The sequence below is a fragment of the Thrips palmi genome, unplaced genomic scaffold (genome assembly GCF_012932325.1).
Source record: "Thrips palmi isolate BJ-2018 unplaced genomic scaffold, TpBJ-2018v1 HiC_scaffold_19, whole genome shotgun sequence".
NCBI lineage: Eukaryota > Metazoa > Arthropoda > Insecta > Thysanoptera > Thripidae > Thrips > Thrips palmi.
In genome coordinates this window covers 7777862-7802302 of record NW_023144628.1, presented here as the reverse complement: position 1 = coordinate 7802302, position 24441 = coordinate 7777862, and the positions used below count along the sequence as shown (strand labels likewise).

General features: G+C 54.0%; 2 protein-coding genes across 4 annotated transcripts in view; one reads left to right on the top strand and one right to left on the bottom strand.

Moving 5' to 3' along the window:
- The first annotated feature begins 22 nt into the window (after positions 1 to 22).
- LOC117645674 (casein kinase I-like) lies at positions 23 to 7602 on the top strand. Of its 2 annotated transcripts, none has more exons than XM_034385988.1 (10): positions 23 to 205; positions 344 to 421; positions 516 to 626; positions 1250 to 1398; positions 1614 to 1842; positions 1938 to 2108; positions 2189 to 2337; positions 2417 to 2600; positions 2687 to 2825; positions 3587 to 7602. In XM_034385988.1, exons 2-10 carry the CDS (start codon positions 346 to 348, stop codon positions 3690 to 3692), a joined length of 1314 nt encoding a protein of 437 aa, XP_034241879.1. In that variant the 5' UTR covers positions 23 to 205; positions 344 to 345; the 3' UTR covers positions 3693 to 7602. The 2 variants fall into 2 exon arrangements, with proteins under 2 accessions (XP_034241879.1, XP_034241880.1); XM_034385989.1 differs by having other exon boundaries at positions 25 to 205; positions 3362 to 7602.
- A 2754-nt stretch (positions 7603 to 10356) lies between these two features.
- The window catches only part of LOC117645673, a 29832-nt gene continuing 15747 nt past the window's right edge, over positions 10357 to 24441 (bottom strand). For both annotated transcript variants that reach the window (XM_034385985.1, XM_034385987.1), the window contains exons 2-10: positions 22946 to 23017; positions 13173 to 13473; positions 12802 to 13007; positions 12578 to 12724; positions 11763 to 12023; positions 11415 to 11682; positions 11045 to 11317; positions 10757 to 10968; positions 10357 to 10687 (exon numbers count right to left, since the gene is read on the bottom strand). In XM_034385985.1, coding sequence (XP_034241876.1) covers positions 10388 to 10687; positions 10757 to 10968; positions 11045 to 11317; positions 11415 to 11682; positions 11763 to 12023; positions 12578 to 12724; positions 12802 to 13007; positions 13173 to 13473; positions 22946 to 23017 — 2040 coding nt within the window. In that variant the 3' untranslated portion in view covers positions 10357 to 10387. The remainder of the gene's footprint in view (positions 10688 to 10756; positions 10969 to 11044; positions 11318 to 11414; positions 11683 to 11762; positions 12024 to 12577; positions 12725 to 12801; positions 13008 to 13172; positions 13474 to 22945; positions 23018 to 24441) is intronic.

Sequence of the window (24441 nt, the reverse complement as noted above, 5' to 3'; positions counted from 1 at the left end):
CTGTGCTGCCGCCAGCCACGACGGCGAAAACCTGAACTACGCAGTGTGTCTCGGGCAGTGTCATTGAAAATTAAATTGATTCTCGATATGAAATATCGTAGCAATCCTCGCAAATGGTGCAATTCCGCTATGTGTTCATGAAGTGGGAGGATAAGTGAATTCTGAAGATTCTGCCTGCACTTATAGTTTTTCAACAGAGCCCCAGGTAAAGGAGAAATACGCGGTTGAATATGAGCCTTTCTGCTGGGTCTGGACGATTTTGCGAGCCTGCTTCTAACATGGCTGCTCCGACGCAAGGTGTTTATGTTTCCATTGTCTCCTAATATTCAGTGTCCAATTTCAGAAATGGAGCTCCGTGTGGGAAACAAGTACAGACTAGGTCGGAAAATTGGAAGTGGTTCCTTCGGGGACATATACTTGGGTAAATACGCGTCTTCTTGCCTTGACTCCGTAAAGCACCTCTATTGTCATCAAAATAAAACCTTTCCTCAAATGTAAACTTTGTTTTCCCTCAGGCACCAATATTTGCACGGGTCAGGAGGTAGCTATTAAACTAGAATGCGTCAAGACGCGCCATCCACAACTCCATATAGAATCCAAATTCTACAAAATGATGCAGGGAGCAGGTAAGTTCACAAAAGTGGAGAGGGGAGGGTGATTGACACAAGACAGTCCTAGTCTTTGTGTTTGAATTCCGCCAAGTCTTCGGTGTTTATCATTCTTTCACATCCCAAGTAAATCTTAGTAAATCTCCGTGGAAATATCCCAGCTCTCAAGCTGCCTCCTAGATAGTTCAGTGCTCTTTCAGTGATTAAAAACAACAGATAGCTGCTGTACAGCTGATGTTATTTTAGGTCCTACGATTTTAGGCACCAAGCAGTTGTCTCTAGATTCTCTTGCAATATCCATTGCTCATAAGTTTTTCATTTTTATGTTTTCTTTTCCTTTTGCCTTCCATAACCAAACTATGTAACTTGTCCTCCTACAGTTTAGTTTATTGATATGTTTTGTTTTGTTAGTATATCTGCAGTATTATTTAACTTCATTTATTTTCTTTCTACATTTACCTTTCTTTTTCATACTGTAGGCTGCTTGTAACTTGTACAACAATACTGATAAATATGATCTAATTATTTCCTTTGCATTTTTTCTTTTCTCAAAGAGAAATGCCAATCGCCCCCCTCTCATCTCTTATTTTGTTTTAGTCTTAGAGAGAAAGCCTCTTATTGTGGTTTTGTTACTTTTCTAGTTGGTATCCCCATCATAAAATGGTGTGGATCAGAAGGCGACTACAATGTTATGGTGATGGAACTTCTTGGACCATCGCTTGAGGATCTCTTCAACTTCTGTTCCCGCCGCTTTACCTTAAAGACTGTACTTCTCTTAGCGGACCAGCTTGTAAGTCTTTTTTACATTTCCATTTCAAGTCACAGATTAGGGAATGGACCCATTGACACTCATTATGTAAGAAAATCCCTATCACAACTGTGGAAGAGAGAGTTTACATATGGGTTATTTGCAAGGGTCCACTCTTTTTTCATTGCTACTAGTAAATGTACTTTTAAAATATTTTCAGTCATCTGATTTGCACATACAATGGTTTTTGTTCACAGATCAGTCGGATAGACTACATCCATAGCCGTAACTTCATTCATCGAGACATCAAACCTGATAATTTCTTAATGGGTTTGGGTAAGAAAGGGAACATGGTTTACATTATAGATTTTGGGCTTGCTAAAAAATTCCGTGATGGCCGCACCCATCAACATATTCTATATCGGGAAAATAAGAATCTAACTGGCACAGCAAGATATGCAAGCATCAACACACATCTTGGTATAGGTAAGCATTTAGGTATTTTTAAGAAACATGGTACATGTGTTTTGCCTTGAAATCCTCAATACGGGATCTGATTGCTCAATATTACTCATTTTCAGAACAAAGTCGGAGAGATGATCTGGAATCCCTTGGATATGTGCTAATGTATTTCAATAGGGGGTCTCTACCATGGCAGGGGCTCAAAGCAGCAACCAAGAGACAGAAATACGAACGCATTAGTGAGAAGAAAATGTCCACTTCTATTGAAGAATTGTGCAAAGGATTTCCTGGTACTGTCATTATTGTCTCTCTTCTAACATCATAATTTTCTGTCTGTTTCCAAGTTTGCTCATCAATCGTGTTTTTACAGTTGAATTCCCTACCTATTTAAATTATTGCCGTGCACTCCGGTTTGAAGAGAGACCAGACTACTCCTATCTTCGGCAACTCTTCCGAACTTTGTTCCACCGCCAGGGCTTTACTTATGACTATGTTTTTGATTGGAACTTGCTCAAATTTGTAAGTTATTTGTTTCTGCTTAGAAAGCCTGCTTTGAGCTTTGAAGGATCAACAAGTAAAACCCGTTTATTCTGCCCAGGGTGCTTCGAGACATGGTAATTCAGAAGAACAGCGCGAGCGGCACACAAGAACACAGCAAAGGACCGCTCCTGCTGGAGCCGCAGCTTCAGGGGCTACTGCTGGTAGGAGTAGGGCCAACTTCGAGATGGGAAATACCAATGCTGGACCAACTCCCCCAGTCACCACTGCCAGCCCCACAACTGGTAAGACATGTTTAATCACGTCTTTCCTGGGTGTCATGAATGCTTGTTAATGTGTTAATTCATCTTATGAAATGTATTTTCTACAGCCTCACCACGGTTTCGAGTAGCCTCGGGGGAAATTCAAGAGCGAAGAGTAAGCATGCGTTTGCATAGAGGTGCAGTAGCCGCAGCCAACCCCAGCAATGATTTATCTACGCCAAGAGGACAAGAACCAAAGCCTTCAAAGTAAGTATTCATTAGTCTCGGTGAACTACACAATGTTGGACTGGAAGTTTTATGAATATTTTCAAATCCTAGAGCAGATAATAAATATTCTAGACCAATCAATCATAGCTGTTACGCTGCCGTAATGTGTGTGGTCTTCCTGGAAAATTACGTGTAGGAAGACTGATCGGCCTTGCTTTCATTTCAAGTGTATTTGTCTCTTGTCATGCAGTTCTGTAGTTTGGATATTTTAGCAAACTCATCTGCAATTTTAAGTCATTTAAGGTGGAAATGTGCTGTAGTACTGTCACATTGTGCAAAAAGAATTGAAAGAGGCTTTACTTTTTTGCTTTTAGTTTGTGAGGCTTGCTGCTTATCCAAATTCAATTTTGATTTTACATTTCCTTAGCTTGCCTGCATTTTCTGTTTTGTTTTTGCGGTGCATTCAATTAGCCACTTCTGCTCATGTGGGCTCTCATGTTTGCAGTTGCTTTTGTTTTTGGTGCAAGAAACCTTTTTTCTTTTTTTTGCTTATGTTTTTGCTTTTTCTTTTGCAGATAGCTCATGATGGTGACTGCAGCTATGATTTCCAATTATATTTGTTGTTGTGCTCTTCAAAGACTTCAAAACCATTATTTTAGTGCTTTTAATTTTTAGTGAAGATTTTAGAGCTCACGCTCATTCTATGTACTAAATGGATTCAGTGAAATGTGTACAATTACGTGTGTACTCTATGTTCTGAGTGAACTTCTAATGGAGCCGTCCATTGTTTTGTTTGAAAGTTCGAATGGAGTGCAAATGGCGCCGCCGGTCTCAAGTCCTGGCACAGGACCTGCCCGTAGAGGCAGCATATCAAAGGACAGCCTGCGGCAAAATGGCAAGAAATGAAGTGAGAAGTGGAAGAAGTAAATGTGATGGGGTTTATAATGAACTTTTCCAAGCTGCCCCATCAGAACCCTTCAAGAGTGATGTGTTGAACTCTCAGCTTCAGTGATCAACAGAGGCATTAACAGTTTCTTTTATGCCTCTGTAAATATTTACTGATAAATTTAAACAACATGATAATTTAAGTTACCGACTTAGTGTTCTTTGCTTCAAGTAATATACTTGAATTTAGGGAACCTATTTCAGTGTTATTTGAAACGTTTAATTCTCTTGGCCGTCAGGACTGAATGTGTACACCAAGCACTGTTTGTTGTGTTGTTTAGAACAAAGTCAGTGCAAATAAGTGAGAGGTCCTGTTTTTTTCTTTTTTTGTTTGTTTGTTTTTGTTGAAGAGGTGTGTCTGCGGCCAAGAGATCAACAATATGGGACTGCCCGTGTTCAGTCCTATCTGTTTTTTTTACTTGTCCTCTGCAATTTTTATCCTAAGCTATCGGGTAATTTTAGGAATTACTTTGGCCTCCATTGATACGGAGAGAGCCTCAGGATAAGTTGCAGAGGGCTATCAGGTAACCAAAGCCTGAAGCAAGTAGTTTGTGTGTGGCTTAATTTGCTGGAAGGCTTGCAAGTTTCTGCAAGATTTTGAAATAAAATTTTATCTCTTGTCTGGTTATTCAGTGGTGCTTATTATGTGTTACAAATCCGTTTCATTTGCATATCTACCATATCTGTTGCTCATAAAGCTACCTGGAAAGGTACAGTACCATGCCATCCCTTCAGTGATGTGTTTAGCATTTTATTGTATGTGAACAAGTGATGTGTAACTATGAAAGTAAAACAATAGTGTAAAAAGATAAGGATTTTGACCACGCTCTGTGGATACCTGTGCATAGCGGCAGTTGTACTTTTTTTTTCTCTTAATTTTTGTTTTGCTTGTTAATTGTATTTTCGGATTTTATATCAGATTCAAAATTTTAAATTTAGCGTTAGACTTAGTCTGGTGTTTTAGGCTTTAATGCAAAAGTTACAACAATGGGAAACTCCACCTTTTGGGCTGTGTCAATTTTTATCTGTTCTTGGTTCTCTTGATCATAGCCTTTCATAATATTAAATATATCTGCTTTCTCACTTATTGTCAAAGTGCTCTGAGTTAAAGGCATTCTTAGTTATCAATACCATTTTAATTTATAAAATTTCTAATTAATCGGTAAAGGCCAAATGATTTAAATCATTAATCAATATGTAAATTTGTTACATATTATGAAGGTATCTCCTCACTATTATTAACAAGGCACGTGGAGATGTGTTCTTTGCTGTTCATTTGGTGTATTTGTTACATCCTAATAAGCTTGCATTGATGTTTATAATGGACTGATAAGAGAGCATTGTATAAAATGCTTCATCCTAGTTTTTGTACAGATTTATGAATTGATAAATGCATTAAAAGGGGTAAAACGAATTTGTCTCTGCACTTTGAGCATTTTAGTACAGACATGTAGATTAAGAAATCTCGAGATACCAGCATTTAAGATGGTCCACTAAACAATGGTCATGTTCTGTGCCAAACCGTACAAGCATCTAGGATGATTGAAAATTTCCCCTCCCTGATGATTTTTCTTGTGTCTCGATTCAATATTTGAATTTATTGTGCATTGTTATTAAACCTAGGTTCCAATATTTGAACTTTGTTCAGGTCATTGAAGGGAGGTGTCTACATGTATATGGCATTTCTGTATTAATAAGTCTCTAATGATCTCTGCATTGATAAGTCCAAAGCTTTTTTTTTTTCTTCTGTTTTAATTCATTTGTGTTGGACAGATCAACCACATCTTCAGCATTGCTCTCTTATAACAATGTTTCCTGAATGGCTTGAATAACAATCTTAAATGGATCTGCAATTGAGGGGAGGGGATTGGCATGGCAATGTACAACTTCTTATGTATACTTGACACAATGTGGCAGCGAGTCCTACTCATCACTTTCTTTTTTCTGTTCTATGTCTTAATATTATCGTGCTATTTGCATATATAATTGTGATCATGTGTTAAAAACTTTGAAAGTTGTTTGTTGCTCCAACTTTCTTTGCTGCATTTTTGTATGTGTTGTTTTTAAACAGACAATTGATAGTTTATTTGTGTGCTATGTGGGTGGAGTTGGATTTCATGTTATTGTATGTGGATAGTTTGTGCAGTGTGGCACATCTGCCAGTATGCAAGTGTGATAGCAAACATGTTGTACAGATGAAAATCAGTAGAGCTTCTACTCGTGTGGGCCCTATTGACGTACAATCTAGTTTATATATTGTACTTGACAAAGTAGGGTTGATTTTCTTTTCTTTTTAATCAGTGGCTTACTTTTAAGTGTCCAAACCTGACTAATATAGACATGTCATTAATCAATTGACTGCAAGGAAACAAGGAAAAGAGCTCACCTAAGATGAAATTATCTTAGAAGAGCAGGTTGTTCTTTTTTGCCACCACTAATATCTAAAAATGGTTTCCACACTGACAAAATTCGCATTTTCAATAGTTTCAGATCTTTCCGTTTTCATCAGGGTGTCTGCATATCAGTAAATGAAAATGTTCTCTAGGTACTCTTAAATGTTGTATGTATATGTATCCTATCCTTAACATTGGATTTAATGTCTTTAATTCTAAAATAGTATTGTTCACCTACTTGATAGTGTCTGCTAGGTTTCTTGATGTCTGAAGAGAGTTAAACCTCAAATCATCAATAAAATCTGAACCATACATTTCAGCTTGATTTTATGGCCACACCAGTATTGAATATTTTCATTTCTAATGACAAGAGTTATTACTGTAGCTCATTGCAATCCAAATAGATGTTCAGAAATTTTTTTCCAAGAAACATGTCTGTATCACCCTCTCCCACCCTCCACTACAGAAAACTATTGATTTGCATCAGTTGATCCAAATTTCTCAAGTATTTGTTTCACAACTCTAATCTGCCACAAACCTCATGTTCTATTTCTGCCCACCCCTGTTTTTGTTGATTAGTATGGTATTCCATCCATCCGACAAGGGGTATTCGCTCATCAACGCTCCTTTTAAAATAAAATAAAATAAGCCTTTTTGTCAGGAACACTAAGGCAATCGCGAAATTTGGTAAAACTGATTATTACACTTCCAATTCTAATACATAGCAAGAGTTACAATCTTTTGATTAGGACTGAATGCTTTGTAAAAATTATTGAACATATCGATCAATGGAACTATTCATTGAACTGCTTAGTCATTTCACCCCGATTTCTGGACTAACTCTCTTATTATTAGAATGTAGTAGACACCCTGAATGATTCGGTATGCCAAATGTAAATGTAATGCTGGTCTATTGTCAGCGGCGTGTATGTTTAGAGGAAGTGTGTGTACATTATTTTATTTTTTAGTATATTTCATCTTGCTGGGCATAAAGTCCTGCACCCAATTTTAAAGTAAAGCCATTTTAAAAGGTGGCTTGTTCTAGGAGGATTGGAAAGATTTTGTCTAAAAAGTAATTTGTGCAAATATGAAGTTAAGAAACTAGAAATGTGGCTTATCTGTATGGCTTCCCTTCCCTTCCCTCCCATTATGACCTCAAGACTGATGCAGAGTTGATATTGATTGTGGTGATAAATGCAGAGGCATATTGGATTCCATTGTCCAATTCAATACTTTGATTTTGTTTAAAAATTCAGGTGCAGTAGGCTCCGTTATCCATTTAAGGTTGAAAAAAATAAATAACTGCAAGTCAACTTTTCTCCTAATTGTAAAGTGGCAGGTTTGAACTGACAGAACTTATATCACCCACACTGATGTGAGAGAATTTTATACATAACACAATTGATGTATGTAGCTTTCCCTTTTTATTCAAATATGGAAATAAAGCCAATTTGGCAAAAAACTTAAAAACTCGGAAACTGATTGTTCTTTTTTTTACCCATCCCTTGCCCAGAGGAAAATAGCATTTAAATGCTCACACACAACTGATGGTGTGGTGAAGAGGCTGTGGAAGGTGGGTCGCCTACCTTTCAGGCGCATGCCCAAATAGTTCAGGTTTTTGGCCGGAAAAAGACTGTTTTGGGCCAAAATAGCTCTCAAAATAATATCAGGAGACCCGAGGGAGAGCTCCCAGACAACATACTCGAATTTGGGCTCGACAGAAGCCGAGTCCCAGATGGAACATGTGAGGATTTAATTTAGACGTGCGAGGCTCCATAAATGCAGCTGCATCCAGTAAGAAATCACAGTTAAGTTTTAATAATTTTATTTGGACAGGTAAAAATCATTTTCATAATGGGGGGGAGGGCAATTTAAATGGGGCCATACAAGCCGCATCCCACATACCTTAGTTAGAATTAAAACGTGTTTTAATTTGATGTAGTACCGATCAAGTAACAATGGTTTAACGGACAACAGTAGAACAGAAATAATACAGATATTTAGTAAATACAATTTTGTTTGCATGCCCGAGGCATGTTTTTGATACCGTCTCTCAAGGTTCTGTATGTACATGCAACTCTTATATTGTGTATAGTACAAATTTGTGTAAGTACTGCTACTTTGGAAAAATCAACAGTGATCAAATCCCACAGACAAGTGGAAACAATTTGGCAAGGTAAAAAACAGACCATTTTTAAAGCATTGCTTATTATCATATACATATATATATATAAATATGTACATATTCTAATATGATGATGTTGTCATATATATGTATGTATATGTGATGATAGAGGCTGTATAAGCCATCCACAGGACTTTTACTTTTATGGTAAACAGTTTCAAATAACAAAAACAATAAAGCAAACAGTCTCGTAAGAGCAGGAATGTTAGCAGGGGTAGGTGAGTGGAAGTTCATAAATAAACTTAAACTACAAAGAAAGAATGGGACATTTTTTCTATCAAATAAATAATAAAAAAAGAAACACTTGCCGACCTGAATATTTTGTGATCCACCCACAACATATTTCTTTGCAGGAATACAAGCATACCTAATTTGACAAAACTAATCACTAATCCAAGAAAATCTTGAATTCAATAAATATCTAGACAGGCATAAGTGTACATAATACTTACAACATCACATAGATCACACAAGAACAACATAACACAAGAAAAAGAAATGACAGTTTCTTTTTCTGAGAAGACTGAAAAAAGGCTGGCTACAATTTAGAGTAGGGTTTCCAATTCAAAGCACAATTTTTCATTAACATACCTTGGATTTTAAGAGGACATGGATCCTAACATTACTTAAGTACAGCTACAATTGCAGACCACTTTTGTACAAGTCAGCACAAGAGAGACCAGAACACAAGCTTACACAGGCACAGGCATGGCCATCTGAATTGTTTTGTACAGAAATCCTATTTACGCCAATCACTTTTTTTTTCTGGACTGAAAGGGTTAGGAAAATGTCCGAGATATAGCCATTCCTAAAACACTCCACCACTTCCCTCCCCCTCCCTTTGCCCGGAATTTAACACCAAATCGATTGTTCAACTCCTCTCGGAGACCCTTTCAGGCCCTTTCAGGCTCGCCGTCGGCACGCCAATGAGGCGCGCCCGAGCGTTTGTAACTTGAACAGACTGGCTCCATCGGCCGGACCGGACGTGGTCACCAAAACCGGAAACGCGATGACGATGACGCGGCCGCGACCCGAAGGGCCCGAAGGCGGAAGCTCTGGGAAGCTCCGGCGGCCCCAGCCCATGGGGCCCAGTGTAATCTGGTTGACTAGCCCTTCCGTTCCGTTGAACGTAGAGAAAAAGAAGGCAAGGCAAAGAAAAAGGAAAAGGCTACTCGATAAAGGGTCTGAGCCTAGCGCGCTAAGATTTACTACCCAGTAGCAGCGCGCGTGTTGCAACTTTTGGATCACTTTGGTACTATCCTACTGAGCGTGCTTCGCCGCGTCGGAGTTGTCCCTCCATATTCAGCCCTCCAACGTACTACCAGTTTTACCGCATAATTTCTCATTTAAAACATTAATGATGCATTTGCTCACGAAGAGGAAGAAGAGCAAAACAGCGGTAGGGACGCGGAGCGTGCGCCCGCTCACCCCCTCACTCTCGCTTCCTCCTGAGCCAACGCCTCATTGGCTAGAAATCACTAATACGATTAGAAACGAAAAGGCGAAAAGGGGCCCAGTCGGAATCGGAATCCGCAGCGGCCGCCAAAGACAGTCCAAGACGGTCCAAGGCGGCATTCTCGTGACGTCACTGCACTCGTCGCGTCGTTCTCCTGTCCTGAGGAGAGGGCCGGACGACGGCGGCCCCCTTCCTTCCACTGCTCCTCCGGCTCCTCCGGCTCCTCCGGCTCCTCCGGCTGCTCCCGGCTAACACCGTTAATATAACGTACGCTGCTCTACCCCGCCCCGCGCTCCGCCCGCCTGGGCGCCGCGGTCAGCGGGGTACCAGTAAACTACGACTATTTTAAGAATTCGACTGAAGACGAGACTGGAAAAGTGGCGACTCTCTATCTCTATTCCTCTCGTTGCTGCCCGTCGAACGCGTCGAACCCTCTCCTCTCTCCGCCGGTCGGGCCTTGTCACACTTTTGCCGCACACCTTCTCGGCGTCCGCGGCGGAGTGCGCGCCGGCCGCTGCGGGGCGTGGTGGGGCGTGGGTCGCGTCGACGGCGACCCCGCGGACCGCGACGCCTCGCGCCGACCGGGCGGCGGCGGCGCGGACCTGGACTGCGTCGACTGCGTCTAGTTGATGCCCTTGACGTACTCGGTGTTGTCGAAGCCGCGGCCCGGCAGCACGCCGAAGGTGGTGGTGATGCCCTTGCGGTCGATGGCCCGGACGCGCACGAACAGGAAGGCGGCCACCAGGCAGCTGACGACCAGCACCAGCAGCAGCATCACCAGTCCGCCCACGAAGGACGGCACCGACATGCAGATGTGCTCCTGGTCCGCGCCCAGGCCCTGCGCCGCCGACTGGATCACGACCGTCTCGTTGGAGGAGGCACCCGCGTTGAGGGCGAAGTTGACGTCGCCGGGGGCCACGACCTGCAACCGGCACCGTTTAGAACCGAGTCGAGAGACTTCCCTGGAGACTTCCCCGGGACTCAGACTCACCTGGATGATGCGGCTCGTGTTGACGTCCGTCATCTCCTGGCCCGCCTCCCTCCGCACGCGCGCCACTCTGGGCGCGGTGCCGAGCGTGAGCGTGAAGCTGTCGGCGTGCCTTCGCCGCCTGGCGCCGGCCAGCTCGGCGGGCAGGGACTCGACGGAGCGCGGCCGGCCGCCCAGCGTCGCGAGGTTGGACTCCAGCTCGTCCAGCACGCCTCCTGGAACAGAGAGTGCGTTAGCGGTGGGCAGCAGAGCACGTTGCAGTCTCGGACGCGGCGACGCGGCGAGCCCTACCTTTCCTCTTGACGGTGGTGTAGGTGCCCTGCCTGCCGGGCAGCGGTGGCGGCGGCATGTTGAGGTCGGCGCCGCTGCCGCTGGCGCTGGGCACGGCCTGGGGCTGCGGGGGCGCCGCGGATGTCTGCTGTTGCTGCTGCTGTTGCGATGGCTGCTGCTGTTCTTGCGAGGACTTCTCGGAGGCGGTGGAGGCGTTCTCGGGGGCGGCGCCGTGCTGCGCCTGGGGGGCGGGCACGATGTTCTCCTGGGGCTCCGAATACGCGCCGGAGGGCCCTGCAGTGACGCAACGCAAAGTTAGAGGTGACAGGTGAAGGGACAGGTAACGGGCAACACTTGGCGCAGGCCGTACAGGCCGTCGTCGGGCACGAACCTGAGGGGTGCCTGGGGTCGGGGTAGGCCGCGGGCGGTCCGTACTGGTCGCCGAGGGGCGGGGGTCCGTACTCGCCGTGGATCTGGGGTGGGGGCGGGGGGCCGTACTCGCTGGAGGGACCGCCGATGCCGGGGGCGCCGTACTCAGAGCTGAGGCCGCCGAGGCCGGCCAGGCCGTGCCCGCCGCACTTGGGCTCAGGACAGTTGTATCGGCACACCTGGATGACGCACTGGAAGTGGACGTTCATCGAGTCGGGGAACTTGAAGGCCTGGAACAGAGAGCGGTGGTTACAGGAAGGCGGCTCGACCAGCGAGGACGGAAAAAGAGCTCCAAACATGACGGTCTGACCTGGAAGTACGCGAACGACACGACGGAGGCGGAGGGGCCGAAGTTCTTGATCTTCTGGAAGCGGCTCATAATCTTGGGCCTGACGACGCAGCCGTGCTGGTCCACCAGCTGGATGGGCGCGCGCTTGCCGTCGTGGGCCACGCAGTTGCGGACCAGCATGTCAAACTTGCTCTCGTCGTCCTTGATGGCGAGCACCATGGTCATCGTCTGGCCGATCTTGACGATGCCGGACACTTCGGAGGCCCAGGGACCCTTGCCGACCTGGTGGACAGAAGGACGTCGATGAGGTCAGACACTCCCGGTCTTTGTGTACGGTTAGCCGAGGGGTTCAGACGAGCCGTTTCGTCCGCTGCGTCTCTCTCGCAGCGCCATGGGTGTGCCTAGCGCGACAGAGACAGAGCGACGTCAGCCTGCAGCGTGGGCCCGCCCGCTCAACACGGCTGCTGTGCGGGCTGGCCTACGCGGTGCTCGTCGGGCGCCTCGGTCGACGTCGACCAATATCACCGTTGTCGGTCCAGTCTTGGGTTCGACTCTCCGGCGGGGCGCCTTTCCCGCCGTTACCAGTGACCGACACTACCGCGCTAGTGGCGCTAGTGGCGCTAGCGGGCCGCTGGAACCGCGGGCAGGGCGCATGCGCGCACACGCACGGTGCGGTGCGTCTAGGCCTAGAGTGCGACCAAAGGGGCTTTTGTCTCTCGGCGCCCCGGCGCGTTAGTGATGAGAATGGGACCATCATGGCGTGCTCGCACGGCCCCACTTCCCACGCCGGGGGCGGGGCGGGGCGGGGCGGGGCGGGGCGGGGCGCGACCCTTTACCTGGATCTGCATCCAGCACTGGAGGTTGTCGCCGAGGAAGTTGGCGGTGACGGCGTGCAGCATGTCGACCTGGAAGGGCCTGAAGGTGACGGCCTTCTCGTAGAAGTCGTACCACGTGCAGCGCAGCTTGCGCGCCTGATCCCACACCTGGCGGAGAAGCACACGGTCAGCACACTGTGTCCGTTATACTTTCGGCAGCCCGCGACGAGCTCGACAAACCCCACCTCCTGCACGTAGGGGTCGTACTGCACGATGATGGTGTTCTCGACGTAGGAGCCGGAGGGCGTGGGGCCGTGGCCGCCGTAGTCGCCGCCGCCCTGCTGGTTGCCCGACGAGGACATGCCGCACGAGTTGAGGAAGATCTCGAAGGTGGCGCTGAGGTGGCCGGTGCCGGGCTTGAGGTGCACGCAGTGTGGGTCACTGTAAAAGCCTGCAACACCACGTCAGGGCAGGAGTAACGAGAAACCCGACAAGCCAACCGCGCGTCCCCAAGGGACCCTGCGGTAGCCGATTCAAGGCGGAGACCAAGGCTGCTCCCGCAAACGTCGAACGCCCCAGTCTGGGGGCCGAGCGGTCCAGCTGGTCTCAGACTCACCCTTGGAGAAGATCATGCCGTAGAACGGCCTGTCGAACTCGATGTTGACCCTCATGTGCGTCTTCTCGCACTGCACCTGCAGGTGCTTGATCTGCGGCATGTCGGGCGTGGCGAGGGGCCAGGCCTCGTCGCCGCCGTGGCCCAGCGCGTTGCCCAGCGCGTTGCCCAGCGCGTTGCCCCCTGGCCCCGGCCCCCCGAGGGGTGGAGGTCCGTACACCGGGGCTGCCGGGGGGCCATAGGCGGCTCTGTGTTCCAGCGGCAGGGACGCCGCGTCCAGGAGTGGAGCGTCGGAGGACGCACCCTGCAACAGGGAAACGGATGGGGTTAGGTCACGTGAGGCAGAAGGACGACAAAGACAACGACGACAAACAGAAAAAAAAGGGCGGCACTCGGTAGGGATCGAACCCGTGACATTTCGTACGCCGCAGAGGCACGCTAACCACTAGGCTATGGTCGTACCGCCACCAAGAGAGCCTATTCTTCACGGCGCAGACGGCAGCGCCTCACGCCGCACTTCATTGAGCAGCCTCACTGCTCCGTGTCTCTCGCTTTTCACGTCCAGCCGCGGTGCTCCACGCCGCCACGCCGCTACGCACGGCGCGCGCGTCTGCGATGTGGAAACGGAAACTGGGCCAGACGGGCTGACTCGCGCTGACGAGCTGGAGGCACCACGAGGCACCGCGAGGCACAAGGTGGACGCCACGCCTTTTGTTCGAACGGGCCGCGATGGGCGGAGAAGGCGGCGCAGTGCGAGAGACAGACTGTGTGTGTGTGTGTGTGTGCGCGTGTGTGTGCCACCTGGACTGCTGTCGCTGCAGCCTGCCCAGGTTCATTTCCAGCTCCTGCTCCGTCGAAGGCATAGGAAAGCGGAGCCGGCGCGGTGTGCTCTCCGAGAAACGAGAAAGGAGATTGACAGCCGCCCCGCCCCGCCCCCTCCATGTTGGCGCCAAGACAGGCACGCCGCCGCCGCGAGTCCGTCAAGGCCGGGTCGCACTACGTTCTGGTGTCCATTCGCAGCACCTCCGCGGTTTTAAATTTTCCCGCGCGCTGTCCAAGCGCCTGCGTGCCTGCGTGTCCACACCCCATGCCGTCGCGGAGTAGCGACGGCTCTGTTCTCAGTGCCTGCACCGCAGGTACCGCACCGCGCTTGGAGGCTGGAGGGTGATTCCGAGAGTCGTTTTCGTCGCTCTGTCTCTCTTGCACTTATGGGGTGTTCCTTATGGGCGCGAGAGAGACAGAACGGCGCTCGGGATCAGTGTGCGGGAGGCTGGACCACGCGCGCTGACGTAAAAGCCGCGGCTGCCTTGCCTCGCTGAACGACAAAAACACAATGCCGGCGTGGCGGCGCTGGCGGCGCAACGGCCGCGAAAAGGGCGATTGGGTATGCGCGGCACAAATTGGAGCAAAAAGTGCGCGGGCACGCGGCGAGAAGGAAAGCGACGCGCGGCGCGGCGCGGCGAGAACCAGTCGGCCAGCCCCGGAGGCCCCGGAGGCCCCGGAGCGCTGCAGCGCGGCACAGCGCCTCGAGGCGGGCCGTGCCGCCACGCCGCCGCGCTGTGCAGTGCAGTGCGGCCTACCCACCCATTACCATTACCACTAAGGGCTAGACCACTCATGCCCGCGGGCGCTCCCCGCCCCCGCCGGCCACACCGCGGCGCTACGCCAGCATGGTGCCACAAGATCTTTCCAATCGCTCATTCACAAAAAAGGGGCCCGCAAATCAATTCGTTTCCGAAGCTCTGAAGGGTCAACAAAAACGTTCGAAGCTCGTGACAGTACGATGGCTAAGGCAAGTTAAGCGCCAAGTCGGCAGAATTGTGTTTTCCAGTGCAGTATGGCGCACACACGGTGTAACGTCGCCCTGCCCTAGCTGCGGCAAGGCCTGCGGGAAGGCCTGCGGGAAGGCCTGCGGCACGAGGAGGGAGAGAGAGTGTGTCTGAGCGTGTCGCGCGCGGGCAAACATCCCGGTGGGGGGCGCGGCTGGCGCGGCCGCTGCCACGGCCACGGCCACTGCCACGGCCTCCACGACGACGGCCACGGCCACCACCGCCGGCACCGTGCTTTCAGTCTTCAGTTATTGCCCCTTTAATCTGTGCCGTGAAATCCGCGCGGCATTGTCTGCCCGCGCTGGAGACTGGCTGGAGACCGGCTGGGGCCGTCGCCGAAGCCTGGGCCTCGCTGGGCTGCAGCAGCGACCACGTGTTCGTTTTTACGGTCATATTCTTCCATAAAGGCTGCAGGGAACGGTGTTTTGTGGGCAGCAAGCTTCCGGCCGAGAGCGGGGCGGGGCGGGGCGGGGCGGGGCGGGGTGGGGAAAGGGCGCGCGTCGTCGACGGGGAGGTGCTGAGGCCGGCGTCGTGCCCCCACCGCCAAGACGGCCAAGACCGCCATAAGGAACGCCTAATTAGGCTGGTAGCCCCACACAGCCACACAATGCGTGCGGCCAAACCACCTAACTGCACCTCAGTCTCTCTCGCACCCGCAAGCCCGCACGGGCCGACCCCTGCGGAGTGAGAGAGACGCAGGGGCCGCCTGCTCGGAATCAGTCCGCCGAGAGGCCCTCGCGTGCGAGACCGCGAGAGGAGAAGCCCGTCTGCAGCAGCCGGGGCTGGGCGGGCCGGGCGGGCCGGGCCTCCCGATGAGAAATGGAGCGCCACCTCCTCCTCCCATCTCTCTCTCTCTCTCCCTCGGTACTAATAAGACCATAATTGCCCACGTCGCGCGCGCGCCGAACATGACACACACATACACACACGCGAAATAGAATAATAGATCTGGCAAGGTAGTGGTTGTGTTTCACACAGTTATTAGAGAGAGGAAGCTAAGGGGGGAAGCAAGATGCTCTTTTTTTCCTTTTTCCTTATTACCAAGGCCACAACTACTGGTAACGCTGCCGTTAACGTTAACGTTGTAAGAAAGAGGGCAAAATAAGGTCGTAAGGGGATCTGAAAAATCCTCCCCCCCCCACAAAAAAGAAAAGGAAAGAAAAGAAAAACAAGGAGGAGAGAACTTGTTTACTCGGAGCAGGACTGGCCGCTTATCTGGCAAACACACTTTGGAGGGCGACATTGACAAACGAAAGAAAACGTAAAACGTGTGGCCAGCTCGGGCCGAGTGTCATCTCCCGCCTAAAACGCATTCTCCACGCGCACGGCCGCACGGTGCACCAGAAAATGCACGCGCAGGGAAACACACGCGCACGCACGCCGGACGGAGTGCTGACCCTCCCTCTGCGTGGCGGGGCGTGGCGGGGCGTGGTGGGGCGTGGCGGGCGTTGGACTGCCACTTTCACTCCGCATTCCAAGTTAACAAGGTAAGGCCGGCGTGCCTGCCCCTTCCACCTGCCGCGGCGCCACGCCCTGTCACGCGCGCCCGTGGCGTGGCGTGGACCGTCCGGCCGCCGTCACACTCCGTCACGTACACACACACACACACGCGCGCGCGCGCGCGTGCAGTAGTCCGAGAAAGGTTGCGTCTGGCACGGCGGAACCACGCGGCGCGCCACGCAAATGGATCAAACGCCGCGGCATGCGAGACAAGGCGCCGCACATCCACACTGAAAGCAGTCGTGCGGACCCGCCGTCCCTCCGTCGCGAAAACGACGACGACGACGACGACACCGGAAAGACAAAGACAGTCGTCGAATCGGTGCTCGAGCGAGTGGCCGCTTCTTCCGATTGGTCGGTCGTAGACGCGCGGCACTCCACTGCGAGTTGGCCGGGCCGAAGGCCGAAAAGCAATAATGGACTCCGGGTGCTCTGTGCACCGGTACACTGTTGCGGCGGCGGTGCCCGTCACGATTTCACGATTCAAAGCACGGCGGTACGACGGACGACGGTGCAGTGCGGCGCACCCGAAAGTGGATGGGCGGACACTGATGACCCGAGGGGGCCGACGGGGCCCGAAGGGGTATTGCTTTCCGAGCCAGAGTACTGCCGGAGTACCGGAGTAGTACCGGAGCACCGTAGTAGGCCACGCGGCGGATAATCCAATTCCCCCGGCAGCAGCTGCTGCTTGCTTCGGACTAATGCGACGCACGAGTACTACGCGGCACTGAAACATCTGCCTTCAAACCGCCTGGCATAAACAGCAACAACAGCAAAATAAAATTGTGCACGCCGTGCGTGTTTTACTCCAGAGAAAGCACGCGCGCCGTTCCGACGCTCTCGACTCGGCTGAAGACTAAAACGCGGGGGTGAGAAACTCGAAACTCGCGCGGCGCGGCGCTTTGGCCGTTTAGTGCGAGCAGCGCCTTTACGCAATTACTGCGGCGCGCTCCACAACCACACTGGCAAGCAATTCATTCACCGCCATTACGGGTCTTTCCTTTCCCCGGCGCGTGTTCCCGCCAGCAGTGCATAGGTACACCTTGCAGTGTACCGAGCATTATCGAACACACGACGGGACTAATCGATTCCTCGTTCGAGGGCTGGTGCCCGCGCAATCATGTGTTTGAATCGAGATGACCCTTTTCGAGGAGCTGATGAACGTTTCAGTCGCGCTGCCTTTCTTGCACGCTCACAGGGCTTACGGAACGCCCCGCGAGAGCGAGAGAGACAGAGCGCGGCGGCGCCGCCCTTCAACTTGCGCAAGGCTCCGCGCGCCCCGCGGCCCGCCTCACTTTCGCCCCGTATGGAAATGCCCTGGACACGACGGGCACCTCGCGCCTCGGGCCAGGCCCTGCCCTGCCTGCCCGACCCAAACGGCATGAGCCTCCATTACCGAAGTCTGGCGTCGGGGCCCGACCGGCCCGGCCCCTGCCGTGGGCTGGCTGCGCTGGCTGGCCACAGTGGGCCAGAAGACCGGCGGAGGCGGCCAAAACTCCAGACGCGTTTTGAGCTCCAGAGTCGCTAAATGGGACTCGAAGCGAACGTGTGACCCCACCAATGGATTCCTCGTTCGGAGAGCAATCCATTGGTGGGGTCACACGCTCGGTTCGAGTCCTGTTGAGCTACTCTGGAGCTCAAAACGCGTCTAGAGTTTTGGCCGCCTCCACTGGTCTTCTGGCCCACTGTGCTGGCCGTGCTGGCCGTGCTGGCCGTGCCGGCCCGGGCCGAGCGTGGAGGCTTCGTCAGGCTTCGGAGAAAGGCCGGCCTGTTCCTGACCCGCGCGGCCGCGTGCACCGGCCGGTCTTTCGGCTCGGACTGTCCCGCCCGCCCCGCCGTACACACAGCAGCACGTGCGCGACAGGTGCACGTCGTACGCCGCGCCGGCATGCGTGGTGCACACACTGGAGTGTGTGGTACACTCGGAGCGGAGAGCAAAGCCCCGACACGGGGCGAGCCAGGCAGGAGAGAGACAGAGAGAGAGTGAAGGGAACGGCGTTATGGTCGAAATAAAGACGGGCCGGCGAGGAGAGTCCGCGGCCATAAAGCCTCCGGCTCCGCGGCGCGGCGTCTCGCTTCGCTTGGCCTCGCCATGGCCTCGCTGCGCATCCCTTCCGCCGCGCCGCCCGGCAGCCCGGCACCGAGTAAAAGGCTCTTTCGCCAATTAAAACCAACGCCGGAGACGCGCATTTTTTTTGAAATCTTTTTTCGCACGGCGGCAACGCGGAGGGGTCATCCTCGCGCGTCCTCGTCCGCGTCCCGGATGCACCGGGCCGACCCGACCCGACCCGACCCCCCCGGGGTTTCTCCGGAAGCAGCGAATTTGAGCCCCGCGGCTTGGCCTGCAGACCCATTCCGAGAGCCGTTTTCGTCGCTCTGTCTCTCTCGCACCTACAGGGGACGCCTCATGAGTGCGAGAGAGACAGAGCGACTCGTGTGGCCGCGGCGGCAATGGCGGCAATGCCGGCAATGCCGGCAACCTCGAGCCAAACGAGACCGAAAGTGTTCCGGCGGGGCGTCCGGCCGGCGGAGCGTCGACGCGGACCTTCTGCTCCCGGGACTCCCGCGTCGGCGCGTTCCCCTCAGCAGACTGATTCGGTCGCTCCGTCTCTCTCGCACCTACACGGGATGCCCCCTTAGTGCGAGGGAGACGGAGCGACCCTCGGAATCAGTCTGCGGGCCATCGGTCCGTCGCCGTCGGTCGAGCCGTCAGCGTGCGTCAGTGCGCCACAAGGAAGAAGAAGAAGAAGAAGAAGAAGAAGAAGAAGAAGAAGAAGAAGAGGAAGGGGAGGACAAGCGCGACTGACGTGGGCATGCGTTATTCATGAGTTCTGGATGTGACTCTAGGCCTAGGCTAAGCGTGTTAGTGTGCGTGCGTGAGTGTCTGCATGTGTGTGTGTGTGTGTGTGTGAGTGAACGTGTTTGAGTGGAAAGTGGGTCACTCAAGTTACCGCCCGGGTGGAAGCCCCGAGGGCCCGAGCAGGGGCTCTACCACAACCTCACCTCTCTCGCGTCTCTCGCGTCTCGTTGCCGTGTCTGTGTGAGTGTAAACACACACACACACACATACACGCGCGCGCATGCACCGGCCTAGCTGCCGTTCAATGTGTTGAGAGGCGGTCATGCACTTGTAGGACCCACACACGACCGAGCGTTATTAGAAAAGCACGAAATGCCTCCGCGCGCGTGGGAGCGGCAGCGGCAGTCAGCGCAGCGGCGGCCAAATCCAACCGAGGCCCGCAGTTTAAATGAAACGGAAGCCCGAATTTTAATCAAAGCCCGCAATTTAAACAAAGCCCAATATTTAGACGAAGCCCAAAATTTTAAATGACGCTTCAATTTTAAATGAAGGCCGAAATTTAAATGAAATTGGTATTGGTGACAATATTCAGGGCGGCCGGGCCGTTTAAGAACGGGGACGTGGGGAAACGCGTCGTTGACACGGAGACACGCGGAGACACGGGATGGACGGACGGGTTCCACGGCAATCGGCTGTCCGTCCGGCCGGCCGGCCTGAAGTGACTGTCGTCGCTCTGTCTCTCTCGCACTCGTGGGACGGGACGCCCCGTGAAGGTGCGAGAGGGGCAGAGCGACGAAAGCGACTCTCGGAATCAGTCTGCTGGCTTCGGACCCTTCTGACGGTGGACGCGGCTGGACGCGGCCCATTGGGTTGCCGGGCAGGGCGAGGTGCGCGATGCGCGATCGGGCAGTCCCGTCTCGTTTCGTCTCGTCGGTTCGGGAGATTGTTTTGCTCCAGCAGTCCGGCAGGTGGCCCCCTGCCAGCCCTGCTAGCAGGCGGCATGCAGGCGGCCAGCCTTTCCAGTGGAGGCCCGGAGCAGCCGGAGCAGCCCGAGGCCATGGACCCGGCCGGACACGAAGCGAAAGTAACATCGCGGGTCCGGCGGCGGGGTGGGGCGGGGCGGGGCGGGGCGGGCTGGTCCGGCGGCGAGCACGCGGTGCGGGCTTTGGCCTGGCTTTGGCTGCCCGGGGGCCGCACGGCCGGACGGGCCAGAGTCCAGTGACGTCAGCCGGCGAAAATTATAAACGGCCCGAAAATGAAAGTGGAGCGGTAACAACAACGCCCAGGCACGCCCAAGGCACGCCCGAGGCTCGCACGCGCGCGCGGCCATTTCGGCAAAAATAATTGTCGGCGGGTAGTTTGGGGATGCTCGCCGCGCCGCGCGCGAGGAGAGCTCTGCCTGCTTGTCCGCGTTGCTGGGGAGCCGGGCGTGCGAAACCGTTCTCGCGTCTCCCGATGCGTGGCGCGCGCCGGAGTACATCGGCCACAAGGAAGACAGTTTCGTTTTCTGATATACAAAAGACCGAGGCTGGCGGTGACTTTTGCAGATCGCGCTTCCGCACACAACAGCTCGTCGCTCTGTCTCTCTCCCACCCAGACGGACCGCCCTACGGCTCCACGAGTGGGAGAGAGACAGAGCGACGAACGCGCCGTGCGGAGTCGCTTGGAAACGGGAAGAGGGGCGTGTTTAGACGGCGCCCCGTGGGGTCATTCAGGATCAAGACCCGTGGAACAGTGGGGGAGAGGGGAAGAGGGGGAGAGGGGAGAGAGAGAGAGAGAGAGAGAGAGAGAGAGAGAGAGAGAGAGAGAGAGAGAGAGAGAGAGAGAGGGCCGATGATGCGGAGCAGCTGGGGCCTTGGCCTCCGCAGAGGTCTTTGGCTTCGAGGGAGAGGGGGGCGGGCACTCAGTCACTGGGTTTAGTGAGTGGGCTGCTGGTCCGGGAGAAAGTAGAATGGGTGCGACTGCGGAGGAAAAGGAGGAGGGGGGGGGCTGAACCTGTTGCCGCGCTGCCGGCCACGCCGTATGGACGCACGCGGCATTCCTGCGTTCCGGTAGCTCCGGGCCTCCGGGCTCGCGCCGCCGGTAGCGTCCGGGCCTCTGCGGCGACGGCGAGCGCGCCGGCGAGTACGCCGACGGCCATCCCGGCGGCGGGCCAGCAGGTCACCGCGCCAAGCACCTGCACCGCCGGCGCGCGTCCGCGGCACGAACGCCACGGCTGAGTCGTTTTCGTCGCTCTGTCTCTCTCGCACTCATGGGGCGTCCCGTGTAGGTTCGAGAGAGGCAGCGACGAACTCTCGGAATCAGTCTGCAGACGACACGAAGGGGCGCCACAGATCTAGAAATGCTACTCCGACACTCCGCCAGCACGAACGTCGCTCTGTCTCTCTCGCACCCCTGCGGGCCTCCGCAACGCCCCGAGAGTGCGACAGAGACAGCCTCTCCGTTCAGCCTGCAAGCGGCGGGCAGGCCGTGCCGCCCGGCACGCGAGCGCCGCGGGTTGCCTACGCCGCGCTCGGCAGGCGGTTTCCGCTTGACGGCCGGCACACTGCATTTTCGTTTCGTCTCGAATTTGCGGAGCGGGGCAGACCCGTCGCCAGGAGTCGCTTCGTCGTTCTGTCTCCGTCGCACTCACGGGGCGTCACGGCGGCCCTTCGCGGCCCGTAGGGGTGCGAGAGAGACAGAGCGAGACAGAGCGGCGGCCGATACCGCATGCCTGAAAGTGGGCGACGCCGCGGCCGGCGGGCCGTGACAGTGCGGCAAGGCGACCGTGAAGGTCACGACGCGACGCGACGCCGCGGGGGAAGGGGGAGGGGGGGTGATTTTATGAAAAGCGAAATGGGAGGACAACTCGAGAAAGGGCTCGGCGCTCCCATCTCAAAGCCGGGATCGCGGTGGTGGTGCGCCGCCATGGCGCGACAAGGGTCCGATCTCTATCCGAGTCGCGGGGCGCGGCGCGGGGCTTCGAAATCCAGTCCGGTCTCGAGTCGCGCCCCGGGCGGAGCGGCGGAGCCAGGCCCTCCGCGTCGCGCCGCGCTCTGCGTGCCGCCGTGCCGTGCCGCCGTGCCGGGGAAAGGTGCGAGCTGGACGTGTCGGCGGGGTGGCCGGGCCGCCTGGGCCGCGGGGAAGCGCCTTTCCAATTCAGCTCCTTTCCGTCGATTTACGGCCGAGTCGGTCCATTCGAGAAGAAATGGTTCGGCCGGCACCGCGGCACCGCCCGGCCGCAGGGCCGCAGGTGGCGTGGGTTACGGCAGCCTTGAAGGTCGCAGGGCAGGAAGAGAGGAGCTGCCGGGCGGCGCGCCGGGCGGGGCCCAAAGGCGGGGCGGGGCGGGGCGCACAGTCACGGTGGCTCCTTTCACCGTCAAGCTCCAAAACGGAGGAACGAACGAAAGGGAGAGGCACGGCGGACATAATGGGGGAGACAGAGAGGGGAAAGGAGAACAACAAAAGGAGAATACGCAAACAAGAAAGAGCACTGTAAACAGAGCACGTGGAGGCATCCCGTCCGGCCGGCGGCGGCGCGCGTCCAGCACCCCAGAGTCCTGCACACTGTAGACTGAGAGGACTCTCGTCGCCATCTGTCTCTCTCGCACTCATGGGGCGTGCCTTACAGGTGCGAGGGAGACAGGGCGACGAAAACGACGACTCACCTGGAGGTTGAGGACGGCGAGGAACGCGGCCGAGATGAAGAAGAGCCGCGTCCTCCTCATGGTGGCGGTGGCCTGCGGAACGAGAAGCACGTCAGCACACTGTGAATGCATTTGCACGACATAGTAGTGCGGAACCTAACAGCTTTTCTTGCAAAAGCACACATGTGAGGCATTCGTAGAAAATCGTGAGAAGTTTCCAGTGCTTAATTAAAGTCTTGTGAAAATAGCGACAAACGAATTAGCAGCGTCTATTTTACACACCCAACTATAAACTTAGACACTGAGAGAGAGAGAGAGAGAGAGAGAGAGAGAGAGAGAGAGAGAGAGAGAGAGAGAGAGAGAGAGAGAGAGAGAGAGAGAGAGAGAGAGAGAGTATGCTAAACGCGGCGGTGCGGTCGTTCGAATCGGTGTTGCGGTCGGCGCGGCTCGCGGCGGTCACTAGGACTGCAGCGTCTGCGGCGCGGCGCCGTGCCATCCGGTCTCGGCCGTTGCGTGGCGTGGCGCGGCGTAGCCAGGGACCCCCGGACCACCTTGACATTGTAAGCGGGGAGGGGGGGGGAGTGAAAGGTGGAAGGGTGGGGGCTCTGCGCCGGCGGCCGGGCGCCCAGCCACTCATCCACCTGCTCGCCTCCCCCCCCCCCTTTTCCCTTGCACCGCCCCTTCTCTCTCTCTCTCTCCCTCATTATCACTGGTTGCATCACGCTTTCAGCGCGGCAATGCCGTATACTAATTCCTTCCTTTTCGTTGTTGTGCTCGTCCTCCTTTTTATCGCCATGCTCCGCGTCCGCTTTAATTTTCTGCCCGCAGCGCGGCGCGCGTAACAGCCGCGAGGGGTCATTGTGTCTTGGTCGACGTCCGGGGCGCGGGCCGGCGCGGGCCGGCAGGGCCAAAGTTACGCAAAAGGGACTTCCCTGTTGGCGCGCCGCGGCGGTCTTCCCTCCGCCAACGCACCCTTCCTCGGGGCGGTCCGCGAAGCAGCGAAGCAGCGCGCCAAGCGGCTCTCCAAAATGGCGCGTCTTTACGAATATAACGTGCAAGAATTGCTCTCCGACGCGATTCCTCGAACGGCAAAATAAAATGGTGTTGCCACGTGAAGCTCAAAATTACGTGGTGAGGGTTCGTCACTCTGTGCCATGCGTTGCCAACGTTACAGAGTGAAGCAGGAGATGGGACAGCGAGCGTCCACCCGTCTGGCAGCAGTCAAGGACTCCCAGCCCGCCCCGCTTATTTTCATTTTTTTTCGCACATTTTGGGGCCGTTGACTCGCTCGCGCCGTCCGTCCATGCCTCACGCGACTTTCTCTCTCCCTCTGCCGGCCGGCCGGGCTTTGCCGGGCCTTGCCGAGCATGCGGGCGATGGCCTTGCCGTGCGCCGAAAGACGCCGAATCGGCCGATCGCGCCGTCGTCGCGGACCAGCGGACGCGCCGGGGCGTCGAGAACCCCCGTTTTGCCGGGTTCACTCTTTTAGGAAAGTGACATTTTCCCAATATTTTGCT